Source organism: Lutjanus erythropterus, chromosome 13 (genome assembly GCF_056507025.1).
Source record: "Lutjanus erythropterus isolate fLutEry1 chromosome 13, fLutEry1.hap2, whole genome shotgun sequence".
Classification (NCBI taxonomy): Eukaryota; Metazoa; Chordata; class Actinopteri; order Lutjaniformes; family Lutjanidae; genus Lutjanus; species Lutjanus erythropterus.
Window position 1 is genome coordinate 39,462,251 of NC_139329.1, and position 22,258 is coordinate 39,484,508.

The window sequence follows — 22,258 nt, forward strand, 5'->3', positions numbered from 1 at the left end:
GGCTTATATAAGAGGGTTTTCCCGTCAGAAAAGTCTGTCTGACAGAAAGGTAAAGTGGTCAAAATATTCTAAATACTGTGTTCACCTAATCTGAGATGGATTTTCATAGGTGGACATTGTTTTAGATGGCTAAAACATGTGTTGCTGCTGACTCTGTCCATAGCTTCCTGCACCAGTTCTGGAGGCGTGTCGACCTCCCATCTTCTGTGGGTTAAACACTGACTACGAAGAACTACCTCATACAACCACAGCTTATATAAAACAAAGTTTCCCATTAATTTTGTCCCTTACCATGCGCCGTACTACATCAGCATCGTGTGCATTCACCAAGCTGGGAGAGGACCATCGTGTCGTCTTCTATGCATCAAAACGTTTGTGTCCTGTGTGCTGAAGTCGTTCAGTCCGACTCGAGTCTCGTCAGTTTTTACTTTGAGAACGATCAAGTCATGATTGTGGCCTTCTAGTATTCTGTCAATACATGACATCAACCTGTTGTTTCCGCTCACCATCCATCCTGTCCGGACCCAACTGTACACCTGAAGCTTCTTACCTCATCCACAGCTGATTCCATTGGGGGTGTGTTGAGTGCAAAAAAATAAAATAAATAAATAAATAAGTGAAATAAAAAAAAAAACAAAAGAAGTCTTTTTTTATCTTCCATTTGGTGAGATGCATTGTAGCGATATGAATAAAGAAAAAGTTCACCTGGTGTGCTGAATAATGTGTAAATTGGTAATTACACAATCTGAATATTTGTATAATTGTTTGTATTTTTTCATAATGATTTTGGAAAGGAATGTGTTTATTTTTTTGACTTCTGTTCCAGATGTGTCTTCTGTTGGCCTGACATTGTGACTGGTCTGGTGGGATTCTTACCTCTGTATTGAGCCTCTTCTGTGATGAATTCTTTGTATGCAGTGTTTAGGAAATACTGTAGGGAACATGGGGAGGAGTTGATATTAGGAGCATTTGATCAATTTGTATTTATTTATTTTATCATTTTGTTAATAAATTGTGAAAAGCAGCAAGTCTCATTCGTTGACTGATTTTTTTTTTTTAATTTATGAACAGCCTGGAAAAGAAGCTTAAAATTCACTGATAATCAGACCAAACGGTCATTTAGTGTTCATGATTTCAACCACTGACATGTGACTCCACATTCTCATAGCTGACTTTATTTGTTATTCCTTAGAACCTCCTGAAATAATACAAGAATTTAGAGTAAAAAATGCCGAGAACCCAGATATCAATGATAAAAATTAAGAACCCAGGTATCAACACAAGAAAATGTCAAGAACCCAGTTATCAACACTAAAAATGGTTAAGAACCCCGAAGTAAGCAGTAAAAATTAAGAACCCAGAAAACTGTGCTAAAAATTGATGAGAACCCAGATATCAACACTCAAATTAATTAAGAACCCAGATATAAATGGTAAAAATGGTAAAGAACTTCAATACAAGCACTTGAAATGGTGAAGAACACAGATGTAAACAGTAAAAATTAAGAACCCAGATATCAATCAACACTAATAATCATCAAGAACTCAGATATCAATGATAAAAATAGTTGAGAACCCAAATATAACTGCTTGAAATGGGGACAACCCAGATATCAATGCTAAAAATCACCAAGAACCAAGATGTAAGTGATAAAAGTGGTAAAGAACTTCGTTATATTTGTTAAGAACCCATATATAAGCATTTGAAATGGTTAGAACCCAGATATAAGAGCTAAAAATCATTTAGAACCCAGACATCAACACTTACAATCATCAAGAACCCAGATAATAGTGATAAAAATGGTTGGGGATGCAGATATCGATGCTCAAATTAGTTAACAACTCAGATATAAACACTAAAGTGGGATCTGTAATAATATCCAGCAGAGGACCTGCTCTTGTTATCAGTGCGCCTCCTGGTGGACAAATCAGACATCGCAGTGCATTTTATTGAAAAAGTGGAACTAATGACATCTGTACAATTTTTACACAATTTTGCAAAGTCATCCAGCGGGCCAGACTGGATACTGTGGGGGCCGGTTCTGTACCGCAGGCCATATTTTTAACACTCTTGTTGTAGAACATTCTCTGTTTAAAGCAACATTGCAATCTACAAGATCTTCCTTATATAAGTTATTTAAAAATATACAAGATTAATGTGATAACACCTGAAAACACATATAACACAAACTACTTAACACATTAAACAATCAGTTCATCAGCACTGACAGGATAATAAACCTTGTTTATATGTTTTTGTTCATTTTATGTACTGATGTACAATCTGGATGAAATCAGTTCAACCTCCATACAGAGAGAAGTCTTGCGCTGTCCGGGAATCGAACCACAGACCTTCATGCTGGGAGATGACAGAACTAACCACTCGGCTATATAAGGAAGAAATGCCAACAATCAAATGCAACTGTCCCCATTAAGCAGAGTGGCGCAGCGGAAGCGTGCTGGGCCCATAACCCAGAGGTCGATGGATCGAAACCATCCTCTGCTAGGAGCTTCATTTTTTGTCTCTGAGAGCAGCGTTATATTGTACATTTTATTTGTAAATGTAAACCACATCTTACAAAATAGATAACAGTGCATATTAATTTAGGGTCTTACAATACATATTGATTGTACAAAATGGCTTTAATGTTCTATTTGGTCTAATTTTCAATTTCAAAAAAGATCTTTGTAGCAGTTAGATCTTAATAATACGCTTTGAGCGTGTATAAACCCTAAGCAGGTGTTCCCTGTTCATAAACCATTCTGGACCTCAACCACAGCGAGAGTCACATTATAAAACTTAATTAGTTCACGAATGTGAACAATTAATATCGCGAGAGGTTCCCTTCTATCCACGACCACAGAGAAGGGTGCCAGCGGTCATGTGTAGAGGGGATCCCTTGTTTCGCGAAAATATTCTGCGAAATTTTTACGCTTCTTTTTTCTCAGCGCTCAGGTTATGTGGTTAAGGTCTGGGTCTGATTCGGGACAGAAACTCCTTGTTACGGTTACTAAAGGATGATGGTTTGGGTTAAAATGACCACTCTCGCGAGATCTTGCCCGGGTCCGGGGTTCCCTTCTGTTCTAGACACGACCCTGCTTCGTTTGTGTTTGTAAACGTTGTGTGACGTCACGCCGCGGTGTGTTGTGGGGGATCAGCCATAACTACTGGCGGTTGTTTGTTATCGTGTGTCCGCAGTTGTTACCCCGTGTTACTCGTCTCTCTACGGGAATGGGGGGCAGACACTGCTGCGTGAAGAACTGCCGCCGCAGGTCTCACGACCACCATGGCCGGAAGATCCCGAACGGGCTGACGTTCCACTGTTTCCCCGCCTGGAGGAGGAACGAAGGCGGTCAGATCTCCGAACTGACCAGCAGGAGGAGGTCAGCCTGGGTGGCCGCGGTCGGCCGGAGTAACATCACCTTCAACAACATCCCCAGCTCCATGAGAGTGTGTTCCCGCCATTTTCACTCCGGTCAGTGTCAACACAACAGTTACACCCAGGGGAGGAAAGTAACTGAGTACATTTACTTTCCTACCCTGCTGGATTACTGCCCTCTCTATTAGTTACCCCCAGGAGAGGAAAGTAACTGAGTACATTTACTTTCCTACCCTGCTGGATTACTACCCTCTCTATTAGGTACATTTGGGGGTGAAAAGTAACTACGTACATTTACTTTTATGCTCTGCTGCATGTCTAGTTTATTAGGTACATCCAGGGGAGGAAAGTAACTGAGTACATTTATTTTTGTACTCTGCTGCTACTTTTTAATCAATAAATAAAATGTTTTTTCTTTTTTACCACTTGCCTGGTTTGACGAGAGAGTTGTCAGGTCTTCCTGCCTGGGGGAACCTTATTGTTGAGTCCTGAGAACCTGATACACAGCCGTCACTTCTTTACGTCTGTGAAGTAACCTGCCTGAAGTTCATGGGTGGAAACAGACAACGGTGGACCAAAGGAACCTTTTAGTTTCATGAAAAGTTGTTCCCTGGACTAACAGTTCTGGATACTTTGGTGGCTTTTGAGTTTTGGAGCGTTAGTCAGACAAAACGAGACATGAAGTGATTAAACGATTAATCTGATGTTGATCCGGTCAGTGTGTGATATTAAAACACCGTGTGTGTTTGCAGGTAAACCAGCTTATGAAATGCTGGAATCTGATCCAGACTGGGTCCCGTCGCTGCACATGGGTCACGGTGACGGAAGGAGCAGGCGCGGCGAGCGTCTCCTCCTGTCCGAGAAGTCAAAGACGCAGAAAGAGAAACGTAGGGAGAAACAAAGACAGACATCAGAGACGAGACGTTCTAACATGTCCAAAGATCCTCCAAGAGAACCAGAGGCAGCAGGAGGAGGTGAGACAGAAACACACACAGAAACAACAGACCAGGTGTTGATTGGAAGAGAGGAGACAGAGGGGCTCTGTGGGTGAACAGATTTCTTTAATTGATCCTCCTTAGTTACTGTTGCTATGCCTGCCAAACTTTCCATTCTCACGCTGCAGTTATACAGTTTACAGTGATAACGGCGGCAGATTCAACATCAAACTTCTCATTTCCAGCTGACGACGGTGGATTTTGTCACTAAAATAAAGACTCACAAGCAGATTTCATGAGTGTAGCTGACTGATGTAAGCTAATGCTAACGCTAACTTGACTTGAATCAGCTGAGAGTCTCCAGCTGATGTTTTACTGTTTTCATCTGTTTTAAAACAAGAACCCTGTGAAAGTCTTTATGTAAAGTTAGCTAACAGCTGCGTACATGATATAACATTAATGCTAACAGGCTGAGGCTAAAGCTAGCTTACATCTCAGCTAACACTGGTCAGATGGTGAAATACAGCAGGTATATTTACATGATAGATGACAGAAATACACTCATTAACGTGGGAAAAGGAAGCGCAGGGACTCCCTTTGAGAATCTCTGAACTAAACCTCCTGTTGTGTCGCAGGTCCACCGAGGTCAGCTGTCCGTCCCTGGAGGGACATTCAGTCTGTGCTGAAGTCCGTCCTGCAGCGTCAAACTGTCATCAGCAGGCCGCCTGGAGACGAACCTCAGGAACAACCAGCTGCTGAAGCTGCTGAGAAGAGGACAGAGCTCAGCTTCAGAGTAACAAACACTTACATCTTACAGATTATTTCTCTTTTTTTTATCTAGACTGTCGTCATTAAACATCTGGCTAAAAGTCGGTTATTTCCTTGATTAATCAATTAAATACTTCTGTCACAATCTTGTACTTGTGCTGTTTTTCAAGTGTAAAGATCGTGACAGGATTAATTAACGGAGAAAATAATTGTTAGTTAAAAGTTGTTCTGATGAAGTGACAGGTTAAATATTTGTTTCAGGACTTCTTCAGAGAATCTCTGGATGCTTCTCTGGAGGCCTCCAGCAGGTCCAGGGCCCTGTCAGCCCGACAGCCCTCCACCTCGTCTTTGTCTTCATCCTGTCTGGACTGCGTCAGACTCCAGAGGACAGTTGTGGAGCTGCGGGAGAAGCTGTCACTTCTCACGGGAGGACAGAAGGACACAGAGGCCTCGGCTGTCTTCAGCAAGACTCCGCTCCAATCAGACGAGGACGTGCAGAGCCCTGAGACGGTCCACGTAGAGGAGGAAGAGCCTGAGTGTAAGTTTCAGGAAGGTTTAAGGGTCATTCCTGTATTTTTTTGACCTATTTCCATGTTTTGTTTTGTTTTTCCTAATGGGAACAACAGTTTTTGGTCTGGTGTTGATGGAGAGCGCTGCAGCCGTCAGCTGTGACACAGGCTGTAATGGAACCGTAAATATACGTCCACTAAAAACATTTGTTTCACCACCAACAGGCTGAGATTGTTGCTCTAAGAGTCTGACACCATTATGAAAGGATCGGAGCTTTTTACTAAAGAGTGAGATCCTTTTTGTTTCACTAGAAACAGACGATTCAAACAGGACAGAAACAAAATTAAACTCACCAAAACCGTCTCGGTTCGTCTTTATGCTGTTCCAACAATCACCACCTCTGGTTTGGTCTAAATAAACTCTTAATTCACAGTTAGATGTGAAAATATCAGGAGAGGAGCGAGCTGGAATACAGCCTGGCATAGAGAATACATCTAATTTTCAAAATAAAAGACTCACGATCATAAAAACAGACAAAAAGGAAACTTTTTAACTACGTAGCCCAGAGGTCTGAAACCTTTATGGAGAAAAGAGACATTTTAGGCCAAAACAAATAATTAAATAAATAATCTGTCTGGAGCTGCAACTTTTAAATTCTCTTGTTCTTTTATTTTTGGGATTCAGCTCTGTAGCTCACTTGTTGAGAGTCGAGACTCGCCACCTTCAGAATATCCAGGAAAAGATGTCAGGCTGCAGCTGTACGCTCATTTTAGTCAACAAAATATTGAACTTAGGCTACACATGTCTACACTTGCAGAATGTAAGAATCACTTGCAACATTAATGATCAATTAATCGATTAATTGTTGTCAGAAAAACATAAAAACTTATATCAAACAATTCCAAATGCATTTTTCCCTCCTCATTCAAAGCTTTATTTTCATGTTGTTGGTTGTCTGACAGCCTCTGAAACACAAAAACAAAAGATAAAATAATCTGTTATATTTCAGATCTTTATTTGATAGAAGATCGATTAAATTTAACTTGATCGACCAAATTCTTATCGTCCCTACTTCAGACCTACAGGAATCAAAAATGAAAATTCAAATGTTAATGAAGCAGCTCACATTTACATATTATTTGTCAAAGTCACATGGAGTCAGTGGAGAGGAGCTGAAGAGCTGCAGGTTACAGGCCGCCGCCGCCGCCGCCTGAAGGTCTTCATGATCCTCACTAAAATATGAATCACAGTTTCTCTCCCTGCAGATACAGATCATCATTCTCTCACATGATACACGTTTTAAAAAGGACAACAGGCTGGGCAACAGATCAATATTATATGATATCGTGATATAAGATTAGATATCGAGTTTGGATGTTGCATCATCTTTTCCTGGTTTTTAAAGCTGCATCACTTTACTTTGAACTGATCAAACTGTTCTGTTATCTGCCTTCAAACATGTAGTCATATATTTATCAAAATATCTCTCTGGGTTAATATTTTGTAAAAGCATCATGATATTTGGAGAAAGTCATCTGTACATTATCGTCACAGTATTTGGTCAAAAATATTGTGATTTTTACTCATTTTACCACCTTAGTCTCTTACAACCTGCACGATCAATAATGATCTATACTGACAGATATGAAACTTCACAATCATGACTGTTTTTTTAGCTGTAAAACATGAAGGTACACTAATATAAAGCTGATCAATATAAATACAAAGCAGTGAAGTGAGTTTATGTCTCACTTATATGTGGGTCTGAGTTTATTTGTGTATAAACAAACAGTCCCAACACTTTTTACTGTTTTTTCTTTTTTTGCATCACCTTATTATCTTAACACGTTACTGAATACACACGTTAAATCTTTAATAAATGACAAATAAATGAGTTAACAGGCCATATCATGTTATTGTTTCCTCTCATCAGGAAATCAAGAGGCTGTAGGACGTTGGCCTCCATCATAAATGCATTTGGGCAGAATTAATTTTCCTCTCATCATCATTGTTGATGAAAATTAATACGAACGGTGAGAAAATTGTTACAAGAAAGGACGGATCAGCTCATCACTGAGTCAGTTTTAGTAAAGTTAAGTTTTAGTAGTTTTAGTTTTTTTTTCTCTTGGTTTGTATTTACAGTAGGTCATTAAAAAACATAAATAAACTTAAACGGTGTAACTCTGATGGCAGCTACATGTTTTATGGTCCCATTGTCATTAAATGTGTCCGTCTGTCTTCACAGGGATGGCGCCCGTCTCATCTCCTCAGCTGGTCGCCCCCGTAAGTGACGAGGACGTGTACTCGAGCGAGGAGCCAGATCCCGTCAGCCCTGCAGGTTCTCAGGACGGCTCAGCCAAGAGCAAGTCTCGCCGGCGTCCTCGCTTCCAGAAGGGATGGCTGAAAATGTTCTGGTTCCTTCGATATAGTAAGGAGCTGGATGAGATGTGGTGCCACGTGTGCCGCAGCTACGCAGACAAGTCCCACCACAACCTGGCGCTCATCAAAGGCTCCAGGATGTTTAAGCTCCAAACCATCAGGAAACACAGCTACAGCAACTACCACAAAGACAGCGTGGAGCGCCACCTGCTGAGAGTGTGCGACCTGAAGCTCTGAGGCCTTTTCCACCAACATGGAACCAGACCTGATCGGTGGAACCGTTCAGAGCATTTCCACCAGGAACCAAAGAGTTGCACATTCGCCTTGGAAACCAAAGTGGGCGTGTCATATTGTACAAGTTCAGCGCCCTCTGTTGATGACATCCTTGATTACAGTGGTTCCACGCAAAACTGGAGGAGATGCAGGCTGGTTTTTGAGAAGGAACTTGAATGGAACCATCTCAAGAAGCAGTGTCAAGACAAAAATGACTTTACCAGCATGTTGGGACAGACAGGTTTTCACACCAAGACAGAAATAACCTGCTGCAGCTTTTCACAGAGTTTATCAAGTTTCTCTTCACTCAACTTTTCACAAAAATGTGTGATTTATTTATTTTTTTAAGGGATTCTGGGGAAGCAGCCTGTATCGGTTACTGTTTGCTGTATTTTGTAAAAATTCAATAAAATGTCCTTTTTCATAAATTTAGTGTAAATGGTGAAATCAGTCTAAACTGTTTTTTCAAACAGCTGTTAAATGTGGACAGGTAGACGGACTCCAGACACGGATTGGCCAGCAGATCCTGTGACAACCAAGACGCTACGAACAATGAAATGTGAGTGCTGTCAGGACAGAGTAAGTATGACAGAGGACATTTCTTTCTCTTAAAACAGTATATTGTTTGTTAGCTACTGTAAGCTTAAGAGTTAACAACTTTAAAATAACGTCAGCTTAAAAGAAGTTAACTAAACACTGCATTGTTTAATAACTGACATTAGCTTAAAATGTAACTAAATATTGTGGCTTTTAATAACTAATGTTAGCCTCAACAAAATGTTGCATTGTTTGCTAGCTAGCTAAAAGAAGAAATATTAAATGGTTGTTAGCTAGCTAAACACTTGGTTAGCGTAGTTGGTGTACGTGTGATGGATCAGCAGAGAATTATTTTGCTCAGTCCATCTCCTAAAGGTCAGCTGTTTAGCTTTTATTAAGAAACAATTAAAAATCATTTTAAATGCTGTCAGAACCAAGGAAGCATGAAAGGGTGGAAAAACGTTTGGCTGTATTTCTTAATAAAATGTTAGCTTGCTAGCTAACATAGGCTAAAATGTTAACAAAATCGTGCATTGTTTACTATGTCACATTAGCTAAAAACGTAAAAGTTGTGTTGTTGCTAGCCAACAGCTAAAAAAAGTTAACAAAACTTTTTTTTTTTTCGATATCAGGCTAAAAGTTCATGGCTGAAGTAACGGAAACTTCTTTATTTTGCTGAGTCCATCTAAAAAAAAGCAAAAACCATTTTAAAATTTAAACCTTCACAGGTGTAAAGTTAATACCGGATCACAGTATAAGAGTAATTTTTAAATTTAAACTGGTTTAAAAGTTTGGTGCAGCATTATTTAAACTATGATTTTAAAAATCAGTCCCTGTTGTTGCAGCCCAGCTCCAGATTAAACAGCAAAATAAGATATTATGATGATTTTATATCTTGAATGCAGGGTTGGATTTATTGTATATGACATTACATGTATATCACATGGAGGCTTTCATGTATATTTTTGTTTTGTACGTGTTAAATGTTTTTCTCACCACAGAAACAGTGAAAGTTTCCAGATCAGAAGGTTAAACTCGGCTCTCATTTTCTCTGTTTAACTTTAATTTTTGCGCACTCTCTTTCTTCCGTCTTCCATGTCATTTCCTGTGATAAATAAAAATGGTGGTCACAGCTCGGAGCTCAGGAGGCGACTGAGTCGCTGCAGAAATTAACGGGAAACTTTGCATCGGTGGGCAGCCGCGGAGCCAGCGGCCGGGGGTCGGTGCTCGGCGGCCGGGGGGGCCGGAGAGTCCCTTCAGCCGGGAGAGAGGCTCCGTGTCCCCGCTGCGTGTCTGCACAAGGTGGGTCTGTGTCAGTAGCCACTGTGGCCACGAAAATGGCTTCCGAAAACAGCAGGCAGATTGCCAGCAGTCTGCAGAAAGGAGCCGAGCAGAGAAAGAATGGCGCAGATTAAAACTCCGCCGCTAATTATCCTCAAATCCGCTAATTTAACGGATTATGTAACGACACGGACACTGAAAGTTAAAGACAAGTTTAGTTTTTCAGTGTTTGTCAAGTGTTTGTGTTGTGAGGAGGAGGAGGAGGAGGAGGAGGAGGAGGAGGAGGAAGAGTCCTGCAGCCTCCTGCTGAGCTGCACACACTTAAACACTCAATATTCATATACACACATTAAACAGCATAAAGTCTGCAGAGGAAACGTTATAACCACCTGCAATAACTAGTTATTATCTATTAATACTGTGTGTGTGTGTGTGTGTGTGTGTGTGTGTGTGTGTGTGTGTGTGTGTGTGTGAAGGGGTCATATCTCTATTAACTCCTGAAAATAAACTTTTTCTTTATTAATTCAGGTGAAGAATACACAGAACACATGTCAGCATGAAGACACTATGAAATAACCTTAAAGAGAAAAATTCAAAAACAATATGAGAAACTCAGGCGACAGATATTGGATGTTTGAGGACGACACAGATGTTAGGGTGTAAAAAAAAATTCTGATATCAATATTCATGCACAGTATAATATGGAGTATAGAACATTTACATAAACACATTTTTTCCCCCCAGTAATCCCTAAAAGGCCCTACAAGGGAAAAGGGCAGGAACTTCCCAGACAAAAATAACTTTAAAGTTTTCCTGTTGAGCCAAAATAATTGTATGTCATTTTTATATCTTTATATCAGGTTATTGTTTCTACATACTAATCCTGACCTCTGATTTGACCTTTGACCTTATTTGGAAGTTCCTGTTTTCTGCCTTTGCAGAGCGAACCAAAAAATATGAGGTCATACAAAACAAAAGGCAGGAACTTCAGTTTTATCTGATCGCTTTAGGTTTAAAAAGCAGAAAAATGACAGATATGATCAAATCCTTTCACTGTTATTATTATCATTATTTATTTACATTTATTATGATATTACAGTACACTTGTGATGTTCCAAGTAAGATCAAATTATTTCAATGGTTTCGAAATGTTTCTGAGCATTTGAAACTACTAAATAAAATAAAAAAAATTGTAATTATAAAAGGCAATATGCCGCAACAGAAAAGTGTGTGAGTGCATGTATGTACACCTGTGTGCTACACCTGTTTTCACGTGTTGTATAATAATGTTTCTACGAACTGATTAGTCCTTTGGTCCATAAAATATCAGAAAATATTGAAAAAATAATCCTGTCACCATCTGTGGATCCACCTGTTTCACATGTTTGAACCTGTTTTTCAACCAATGATCAATCTGTCAATAATTTTGTTGTTGGGTCCATAAAATAAGTGTGTAGGAACATACGTCATGTTCCTGTCCACCTTTGTGCTAACAGACTGCGTGTTGTTGTTTTACAGACATGGTGACGACCTGCTGAGGTTCTACCAACATGGTTCCAACATGAGCGAGCAGTCGTTGGACCTCTGGTGTGAGTTCTTCTTCTTCTTCTTCTTCTTCTTCTTCTTCTTCTTCTTCTTCTTCTTCTTCTTCTTCTTCTGCTCTGAATCTGTTTATAAAGATGGACGACATGAAGCCAGAGCTGTTTTTACTGATGACGGTTCTCCAAAGTGTTCCTGAGCCTGTCTAGTATCCTTTTAGGGATGATAACAGTTAATCAATGATTGATTACTGGGTCGTTAAGAATCTCATCGCTGATGTAAAATTTAATTGATCTTCTATCAAATAAACATGTGAAACGTAGTTTTTTATATGTTCCACAGGCTACAAGGGTTCCAGAAGGGTTCTTCCTGAAGGGCTGTGGTCCTGCCCAGAACTGCTTTTGCTTCTGGAGAACTCTTTTTGGAAGGAAGTGTTTGTCAGGGGTTCTTTGTAAGACTAAGGGTTCCAGAACCATTTTCATCCAAAGAACCTTTTTTAGAAGAAAGAGTTCTCTCCTCTTTCAAGGAGTTCTTTGTACCATAATGTGAAATGGTTCTCAGTAGAACCCTATGGATGTGTTGTAGATAAAATCCTTGAAATATAAAAAGGATCTCGGTAGAACCCCCAGTTTGGTTCTAGATTAAACCCTCGGAATATTAAAAGGTTCTCGGTAGAACTCCTGGTTGGATTCTTGTCAGCGCCATTAGAAAGGTAGAACGGTTCTGGATAGAACCTCCAGAGAGGGTTCTAGGTGGAACCATTGCACCATAATAGGGTTCTCTGTAGAACCTCTCACAGGGGGTTCCAGGTGAAACCTTTTATAGATAGTTCTGAGTATAACCCCTTATTTTGGGTTCTATGTAGAACTCTTTGAAATGGTTCTGCTATTGGGACAAGCCGAAGAACCCTGTTCTAGTTATCAGGCTTATTTTTAAGGGAGTGTGTAACACTGTCGATCAATATATCAGCTGGACTCTTGTGTTCCTCAGTTCCTCCTTCAGACATTCGTTGTAAAGGTGTCGTCCATCTTTATAAACCGTCTGTTCTGAGACACAGTGGTGCTGCAAGCTAAATGCTAACATGCTAACATTTAGCAGATATAATGCTCTACATGTTCACCATCTTAGTTTAGCATGTTAGCATGCTAACGTTAGCTGTTAGATAGTGACTCTGTAATAGCTGACGTGGGGGCGGGGCCTCACAGTTGGTAAAGATCAGATATCTGTCCTCCAGTCTGCGAGGAGTGCCAGGACTATTTCCAGAAGGAGTGTCCGTCCCACGGGCCCCCGCTGTTCGTCCAAGATACCCCTGTGGCCCCGGGGTCGGCCAACAGGGCGGCGCTCACTGTCCCGTCGGGCCTCGAGGTCTTCACCGAGGGAGACGAGGTGGATGTTCGCTGCGTGGATCCAAACATCCCCAGGGGGGCGGTGTTCGGTCCGTATGAGGGAGAGCTGGTCCCCAGGGACAAATCCTCTGGCTTCTTTTCCTGGATAGTAAGTCTGACCAGTTTAGAACCAGTTCAGACCTGCTCCATATCTGAACCAGACCAGTTCTGAACCAGTTCTCTGACTTTTTCTGTTCCAGATCGCTGATTTTAACAACACATATCAATCCATCGATGGCAGCGATGAGACCAAAGCCAACTGGATGAGGTGACACTTTTTATTTTTCATTTGATATTTCTGTCAGTCTCTGCCTGTTTCTGCACGAGGGCTGCAACTTTTAAGCACTTTCCTTAATCGATCATTGTAAACATTGAAGATCAATTAATTGGCATTTAAAAAAAACGTGTTCCTTATACCAAATAATTTCACTGCAGCTTTTCTATAAAATTGGGATTCATGTTGCAATGTTTTATCTGTGATGTTTTTAAGTAAAGCCGAGGCAGAAGTGCCTCAAACCTGCACTCTGTCTTCTGGCCAGCAGGGGGCGACTCTGCTGGCTGCTATAAAAAAAGGTCTGATTGTCTGTAACTTTTTGAGAAAATGTGTTTCCTGATGACTTTATGGTCTCAGTCTCTACTTTCAAGTCCTCTTCAACCCACCATGACGTTCATTTAGTAAATAATGACCCTGTTTAAGGTAAAAAAAAAAGACCTTAAAGCAGGGTTTGATTTAGGGCACAAAAATGTTGATAACAATATTGTCAGTTGGCGTAGCTCCATGCACTCCACCTGTGTTACATAATAACTTTTCAACAAATTAATTAGTTGTTTGGACAATAATAAATCAGAAAATAGTGAAAAATTAACCCTGTTACAATGAGTGATCAATCTGGCAGTAATTTTTCCACTCCTCCAAAATATGGAGTAAATAAGACGACATTGTGTTAAAAGTTTTTGTAGATTGATGCTGAATCCCTTCTGATGTTTGTGACCCGCAGGTTCGTCCGGACGTCCTCGGAGGAGAGCGACAGGAACTTGACGGCGTTTCAGCACCAGAAAAACATTTACTTCAGAGCGAGTCGCACGCTGGTGGCCGGAGAGAAGCTGAGGGTGTGGTACAGCGACGACTACATCCGACGACTTCACAGCGTCTCTCAGGAGAGCATCGACCGCAACCTGGACGACACAGGTGAGCTGGACAGACAGGGTCTGATCATTTTACCACCGATCAGGTCTGACAGTTTGGAACCATAGAAGAAGTAATTTAACTACTTGAATCGCTCTGATTTTAAACGGGTTCTCTGTTCCTCCTCACTGTGTTGTGATTCATCACAGCTGTTAGTAAATCTGATTTAGTCAGAACAAGTCTGTGATGGAACAAATACTCAGATCGTTTACTTAAGTAAGAGTATAAAATGTATTTAGTTACTTTCCACCAGTGGTACAAGATAAATCTCTTTCTTCTTCTTGTGTTTTTCTTGTTTTATTTCTAATTTAATACGTCACTCTGTGAGCCCTACACTCAGCTCTCCAGCAGGTGGTGCTGCTGTCACACTGACAGCTGTCGTGTCCTTCAGAGGGAAAAACAGGAAACAGATGGAGGAAATATTCATATCATTTATTGAAGTTAAAGTAACACCACGCCGTACAAATACTCTGTTACAAGTAAAGTCATATCAGTAGGATTCTGTTTGGTTTCACACAGTTCCTCCTTTTCTGTTTTTTCAAAGGAACATATGAAATTTTCATCCTGAGTTTTGTGTCTATGGTGACAAATAACCATTTTTCTCCAGGGGGCGCTATATTGAAAATCAGATAAACATGTTAAGGTGTCACATTGGTGTATTTTAATCTATGAAAATAGCCTTTATTTGTAGTTGCTGAGCTGAATAAACACAGAAAATATTGTATTTAAGTTATAAAATGACAAAACAATATGTAATACTACTACTACTACTACTAATGATAATAATAATAATAATAATAATAATAATAATAATGATAATGAACTCAAAAATTAACAATAATAACAATATTAATGTTTTAATTGAAGAAAAGGAAGAAAATTCTAGACACACTAAAACCTTTTAGAAAATAAAATCCACAATCCGTGAAAATGGTTTGAACAGTGTTTCGATTTTAGATAAAGTGCTTGAAAGTGCAATAAATCACTTTCTGACTGAATAGTTTTAGGTTGTTTATGTGAAGGATAATGTACAGTGAGCAGTTCATTATTGTGAAATAAACATTGGCAGTGATTATTTCACAATAATTACCTTCTCACTGTACATTTTCCTGCTTATCATACAGTTATGTACCAAAAATATTGATTTGAAAAGGATTTTGTTGATTAAAAAAGGATTTTATTGTTCCTCTAAAGTCTGTGATCAGAACTGTGTCCATAGCAACAGTCTGATGTACAGAAAGAAGACCAGATCAGAGTCAGGTGTTTAACAAAGCTGTGTAATAACACACAATAACATCTGACTTAATGTGATCAAAAAATGAAATAGGGTCTAATCATTTTGAACATATATGTTGTATGTATATGTAATCTACCAAGGCTGGAAGGTGCTGGGAAAGCTTGAAAATGCACCTTGAAAGTGCTTGAAAAGTGCTTGAATTTGATTTTGTTAAAGGTACAGGAACCGTGTATAAAGTATTTAATTTGTTCAGTTACCACCACAAACATGAGCTCAGTGTGTTGATGTCCTTTATGCCATTTTTGCTTGATATAGCTAAGAAAATTGTTTAATTCCAGATACCGGGAAGCCGACAGTCCTGCCCAACATTCAGAAGGACTTTAAATCTCCGTGCCTGCAGTCAGCTCTGCAGGGCAAACCCAGCGCCTGTAAACAACCCAGCGAAGAGCCGGACGGGCAGCCTCCCGCCAAGAGGAAGAAAATCGACCTCATCTTCAAAGACGTCCTGGAGGCCTCTCTGGAAGACTCCAGCAAGTCTTCCCTCCCCAGCGAGTGTAAAAAAGCCGCGCTCGCGTCGGGGTTCAGTTCCTGTGAGAGCAGCTTTAACGTTCCCAACCTGAAGGTGGAAGAGAAAGAGGAGGAGAACCAGAGCGGCGAGGAACCCTCCACCTCTTTCTGCCCCAACTGTGTCAAACTGAGGAGGAGGATCGTGGAGCTGGAGGAGGAGCTGTCCCACCTCAGAGGAGAACAGGCGGCTGTGGTCGGTCCAACCATGTCCGAGCAGACCCTCCCCCAACACGATCAGGCCCTGCCCCACCCGGAGCAAGGCCCCATCGAAGATTTTCAAGGTATGTTCTGAAAAAAAAAAGGTTACTCAAGGGTTGGACGATATGTTTAAGTTTTCCAACTTGAACCATCAACAGACCAAAATATTCGTTTTCCTCTTGTCTTCCCGAGTCTCGGCTAAGAGAACTGAGTTTGCTGCATTACGTATGTTCACTACGTCCAGTAAACAAAATAAACTCGCACAGGATCAAGAGAGGAAATATTCTTAAAAATGTTTTCCCGTTTTAAACAGAAAGATGCAAGCATACATCTGAATCTAAATTTCTCCCTTTTACCAACGTAAGGGTCTGATTTACTGAAGGTTTGCACATTTAAAAATGTGTGAAAATTTGATATCACCTGCAAACAAAAGTGCAAACTGATCGATTGAAAGATTGAAGGATTGCGTCTTTCAGAGGTGCAAGACAGCAAGCACTGTCCCTTTAGTACATTTGTCTTAATTAAATGCAATATGGGGCATTTTTAACCTGATTTACTAAGCCTGAAAATAATTAGCGGTGACTGTGTCTGTATTTGAAAGGAAGTTGCTAATCTGTCCAGCTGTGCACAGATGGCGGCTGTTACTGTGGCGAGGAGGAGACACTCTGATTTAATCCTCATGAGCTGTTTGGGGGGGTACATTTATTTTTATTTTCATTCAATAATCCTTAATGCAGAAAAACACCATGATTAAACAAATTTATTGCAGACTATTTGCAGCCAAACAGAACTGAACATGCACAGTCACTGTGCGAGACGAGTCGTTTCGATGGACGCTTCTCGCTGTCGGCGCACCTGAATCCAGTAGTTCCTTCCATGATCCTGATTGGCTGCACCACTTTTGGTGCAGACACAAACGGATCACTTGTAGTCTGTCAAGATGGATTCTCGCGTGTTCTCGCAAATTCAGCTGCCTCACAAGGTAACAGAGCTAAAGTAGCCCACTATGTTTGAGTGAAGACAAACTTGACCAAGTCATCCAGGAAGATCTTTAGTCGAGGGCAGCCCTGACCCATCCAGTGGTTGGTTGAGATATTTCAGTGTCGGACCAATGACATCACATCACCTATGAAAACAACCTTTACCTGGTTCTGTACATTGCATGTTTTGAATATATGATAATCTATTGTTTATTTTAAGTAGGAAATACTTTAAGCTGGTTGCAGAAGTTTGAGTGTGTTTTTCTTTGCAGGGATGGAGCCTTTGACTCCCACCCAGGTGGGTCTGGATGAAGACGACCAGGACGTGGACTCGGCCGATGAGTCGATTGCGGCAGATCTTGTGATTTCTCCAGAAGACCCCTCAAAGCTCTCCTCTGCGGGAGGCCGACGGATTCGCCGTTTCAAGCAGGAGTGGCTGAGAAAGTTCTGGTTCCTTCGCTACTCGCCAACCCTCAACGAGATGTGGTGCCACGTCTGCCGCCAGTACACCGTCCAGTCATCTCGAACCTCCGCCTTTATCATCGGCTCCAAGCAGTTTAAGATCCACACCATCAAGCTCCACAGCCAGAGCAACCTCCATAAGAAGTGTCTGCAGCTCTATAAGCTGCGCATGCACCCAGAAAAGACAGAGGAGATGTGCAAGAACATGATGCTGCTGTTCAACGCGGCGTACCACTTGGCCCTGGAGGGACGGCCCTTCTCCGACCTCCGTCCACTGGCGGAGCTTCTGAAGAAGTGTGAGCTCAAAGTGGTGGACCAGTACATGAATGAAGGAGACTGTCAGATCCTCATCCACCACATCGCCCTGGCTCTAAAAGAAGACCTGGCTGAGAAGATGCGTCTGTCTCCCTTCCTAAGTGTCATAATGGACGCTCAAAATGATGACCTTTTCTCAGACATGGTGGCGGTCTACGTCCAGTTCATTTCCAATGAGGGCTGTCCGAACACAGAGTTCCTGTCCTTGCAGAGACTGAGCATGGCCAGTGTGGACGGATATCTCCAGGCTATGGATCGTGCCTTCGGTGTCTTAGGCCTCAGGTTTCAGGACTTGATGGTCGTGGGTCTTGGGGTCGACGGCACCAACATCTCTTCAGGAATGAGAGCCAACCTGTACATAGCTGTGCAAAAGACTTTTCCTTGGATCCTCTGTCTTCCCATCATGATCCATCGGCCACATCTGGAGGTGCTGGACGCCATCAGTGGGAAGGAGCTCTCCTGCCTGGAGGATCTGGAAAACAACCTCAAGCAGCTCCTCAGTTTCTACCGCTACTCGCCTCGCATGATGGCTGAACTGCGATCCACTGCTCCGACTCTGTCAGAGGAGACGGAGTTCCTCGGAGACATTAGAGCCATTCGATGGATCATAGGAGAACCAAACGTCCTTAACGCGCTCATCAAAGATTACCTGGAGGTAGTCACCCATCTTAAAGAGATCAGCAGCCAGACGCAGAGGGCTGATGCTGCAGCCATCGCCCTTACCCTCCTCCAGTTCCTCATGGATTATCAGTCAGTCAAACTCATCTACTTCCTTCTGGACATCATAGCGGTTCTCTCACGATTAGCCTTCACTTTCCAGGGAGAGTACCTGCTGGTTTCACAAGTGGAAGCCAAGATAGAGGAGGCCATTCTGGAGATTGGCCAGTTGGTGGACTGCCCCGGAGAGTATCTGCAGGAGTTTGAGGAAAATTTCCGTGAAAGTTTCAATGGTGTCGCTCTGAAGAACCTGCGAGTCGCAGAGTCCAAGTTTCAGTCCATCCGAGAAAAGATCTGCAACAGGAGCCAGGGCATCCTGTCTCAGAGGCTGGACCTGCAAAGCCGTGCATTTGTCAAAGCCTGCAAGGTCCTGGACTTGTCCACCTGGCCACAAAACAGGGAGGAGCTACAAGTTTACGGGGAGGAAGAAATCCAGATAATATTCAACCACGTGGAGTCCATTCCTGCCGGGGGTCAGGAGTGCTCCCAGGCCAGGACAGAGGCCAGGTCCAGTCTGGTGGTGGAATGGAAGGATCTGAAAGCAGACTATTACAGTATGAATGGCTTCAAAGAGGTCATCAGTCACATCTGCAAGTACAAGCAGCGTTTTCCTCTGCTGAATCGGATCGTGCAGGTTGTCAGGGTCTTGCCCAGTTCCACGACCTGCTGCGATAAAGGCCGAGGGTCTCTACAGAAGATGTGTAAGAACAATCGTTCCCGGCTGACTCTGGAGCAGATGAACGACCTGCTGACTGTGGCAGTTAACGGACCGCCCATCGCTAACTTTGATGGGAAGCGAGCGTTGGACAGCTGGTTTGAGGAGAAGTCTGGCAGCAGTTACTCTCTGTCAGCTGAGATGTTGAACAGGATGTCAGCAGCTGAACAAAAGTCTGTCTTGCACAGCGTTGACGTCAACACAGAGTTCTACCCTGACATCTAACAGGCAAACCCAGCAGTCTAGTGCTACGATATAAAAATACTACAACAGTAAGTGAGGCAGCGTTGCTCATCGACGCCAATGATTCCCAACAAGGCGCTCTTGTACAGTATGAGAGCGCCTTGTTGGGAGAGAGCAAAATTAACTTCTTAGTCCATCAGCTGGTGAATGTTCAAACTTTATTAATCACTCAATAAATCATCATTGTTTCTTCTGGCTGGTCCACCAGCATATTTTACCAGCATTTGGTTGGTAACTGGTCATAAGTTTGTGCCACAGGAACCACGTCTGCGGTTACCAGAGGGTCCATGGAAAGATTTGAAAATTACATTAAGTTAGGATACAACAAAAAGCTAAATCTGTTTCTGCTGCTCTGAATGACACTAGTACGAATTCAAACACTAAAAAAGAAATTAAGACGAAGCCTGAACACAAACAGTTGGTGTATGTCTTGATTTACACACAGCAGTGTTTTATCTACAGTGAAACACTGAAACACTACACATCATAAAGTCATCACATCTGTCACAGGGGAACTTTTCTGGTAGGGCTGTGAGGACGAACAAAAATCATAGAACCACTCTTCAACACCACGAGGTAAAACCTGTCTCTAAACCAAGTCCCCGATCAGCTGGATGGATTATAGACCGGGGTGTCAGGGGCCCCTGGACTCCCATCTGCAGACGTCACTAAAAAAAACACAACACAACCACAAATATGAGGGACACAAAGTGATGCAAAACAAGGACAAAGATACACAGAGACCAGAGGAGGCAGACATAAAATGACCACAGAGAGACACAAAACGACCGCAAAGAGACGCTAAATGTCTACAAAGAGACGTAAAACCGCTACATAGACACAAAACAACCCAAAATGACCGCAAAGAGACAGAAAACAAGGACAGACAGACAAAGCAACCACAAAGAGACACAAAACAACCACAGATAGATGTAAAATGACCACAATGATAAACAAAATGCCTCCAAAGAGATTCAAAACAACCACAAAGAGACACAAAAGGACACGACAGAGATGCAGGACAACCACGAAGAAACCCAAAACAACTGCAGAGATGCAAAAGGACTACAAAAAGACACAAAAAGTACAACAAAGATACACAAAACAAAGACAGAGACAGAAAACAACCACAAAGAGGCGCAAAACGACTGCAGAGATGCAAAAAGACACAAAAAGGACAACAACAAAGAGGCACAAAACAACCACCAACCACTGCAGCCACAAACATCTGCGCAGCTGGGTCGTTGTTTGGTTTTTCCACGTGCGTCCAGCCGTCCACTGTCTCATAATCCGTCCATGTTCAGCTGGAGATCGTGCTGAAATCTTCCTCCTCTGACTGACTGACTTCTTTCAAACTGAGGGCCACCGAGTGGCTCTGCACTTGTTATATAGAATAATTAAGCACTTGTTGCCAGAATAAAAGTCAGTTATTCGTTGGAAACAATCAGTTAGTGTCAAACTAAATGTCTGTGCTATTGAGCCGCTCTCTGCTTCAGCTTATATTCAGTCATGTCGTGCCTGACGGAAAAGAAAAAGCTCGAGTGTGAGGATGTACAAAGGCTTTATATTTCTATTAGAAATGCAGACACACTGTATATATTGTATAAACTGTATATATTGTAAATGCTTTTGAGCCTGTTTTTAAGGAGAGTATTTTTCTCTTGAATCTGATGATTGTGCCATAACGATCGAATGCAAGAACTGAAAGAAAAAGGTGCTATCCTGCTCTGCCATACTGTATTTTGCCATATTTGTTTAGATATTTACTGCTGCAAATGATTTATCTGAAATATGTTCTGTTTTTTTTTTTACTGATGCATCAGCTTCATGTTTGGGTGTTTCTCGCAGGGTAACTTCAGTCTTGGCCAAAGCTCAGGCTTAAAATAATTCAAAAACTGCATGATGATAGTAAACTGTTGCTTTTAGTGCACATTTAAGTAATATTTTTTCATTATTGTAAAGATACCCGTATTTAAGGCTGAAATAAATGTTTAACGGTGGCGAGACAGTGAGCTGAGACAGGATGACCTCAGCAGGCAGAGGCTCGATTTTGCTTTATTTTATTTTATTTTTTATTTCTTTGTGTCCTCAAGTTAAAGGAATAGTTAGACATTTGGGGAAATATGTTTATTCTCTTTTTGGAGGAAAGTTAAGATGAGAAAATCTGATCTCCGTGTTAATGCCAAAGAAATGTTACACTGAGGAATCTCCTAAAAACTTAAAACATAATACATTAATTTAAAAACATGTAATCAAAATGCAGCAACATTTTTTAATGGAAATACTTAAAGGAATAATATGCAACGTTTTTCTAAAAGGCAGCGCTTAGACTCATGAACATGAGTGGTTGTATGTGCAGAGACTCTGTCCTCTGCCTGTATTTCCTCACTTTTTTCTCATTATTTTGCTGCTTGGGACATTTTTCCAATCCAAAACGTCTGTGTTCAACGTCCTGGGATGTTGTGCTGCGTTTACAAACAGCTCGGACAAATCCTACTGATTCTACCTTCTGATAAATCCACTTTTTACTCCCAGTAGTTTAAAAAACAAACTGAACTTTCCTCTCATCGGTAAGCAGGTCCTCGGCTCCTCCGTGAGTCGCTGCTGCAGACACGTTAAGAAGCAGCAGCATTTTCTGTTTCCTCCCGGCGG

At 41.6% G+C, this 22,258-nt stretch overlaps 2 protein-coding genes and 1 non-coding gene across 3 annotated transcripts; all 3 read left to right on the forward strand.

The window, feature by feature from the left end:
- The first annotated feature begins 2,433 nt into the window (after window positions 1-2,433).
- On the forward strand, window positions 2,434-2,505 carry trnam-cau (transfer RNA methionine (anticodon CAU)). The gene has a single exon. It is a non-coding gene; the product is annotated as a tRNA-Met (tRNA).
- A 624-nt stretch (window positions 2,506-3,129) lies between these two features.
- LOC146317137 (uncharacterized) lies at window positions 3,130-8,672 on the forward strand. Its single transcript, XM_084733677.1, has 5 exons — window positions 3,130-3,475; window positions 4,132-4,353; window positions 4,950-5,107; window positions 5,344-5,620; window positions 7,838-8,672. The coding sequence occupies exons 1-5, from the start codon at window positions 3,232-3,234 to the stop codon at window positions 8,206-8,208; spliced, it is 1,272 nt and encodes a 423-aa protein (XP_084589803.1). The 5' UTR covers window positions 3,130-3,231; the 3' UTR covers window positions 8,209-8,672.
- Window positions 8,673-9,672: 1,000 nt separating this feature from the next.
- prdm11 (PR domain containing 11) lies at window positions 9,673-21,710 on the forward strand. The gene is made up of 7 exons (XM_084733598.1): window positions 9,673-10,083; window positions 11,581-11,651; window positions 12,836-13,095; window positions 13,187-13,254; window positions 13,985-14,175; window positions 15,748-16,257; window positions 17,427-21,710. The coding sequence occupies exons 2-7, from the start codon at window positions 11,624-11,626 to the stop codon at window positions 19,586-19,588; spliced, it is 3,219 nt and encodes a 1,072-aa protein (XP_084589724.1). The 5' UTR covers window positions 9,673-10,083; window positions 11,581-11,623; the 3' UTR covers window positions 19,589-21,710.
- The last annotated feature ends 548 nt before the right edge of the window (window positions 21,711-22,258 follow it).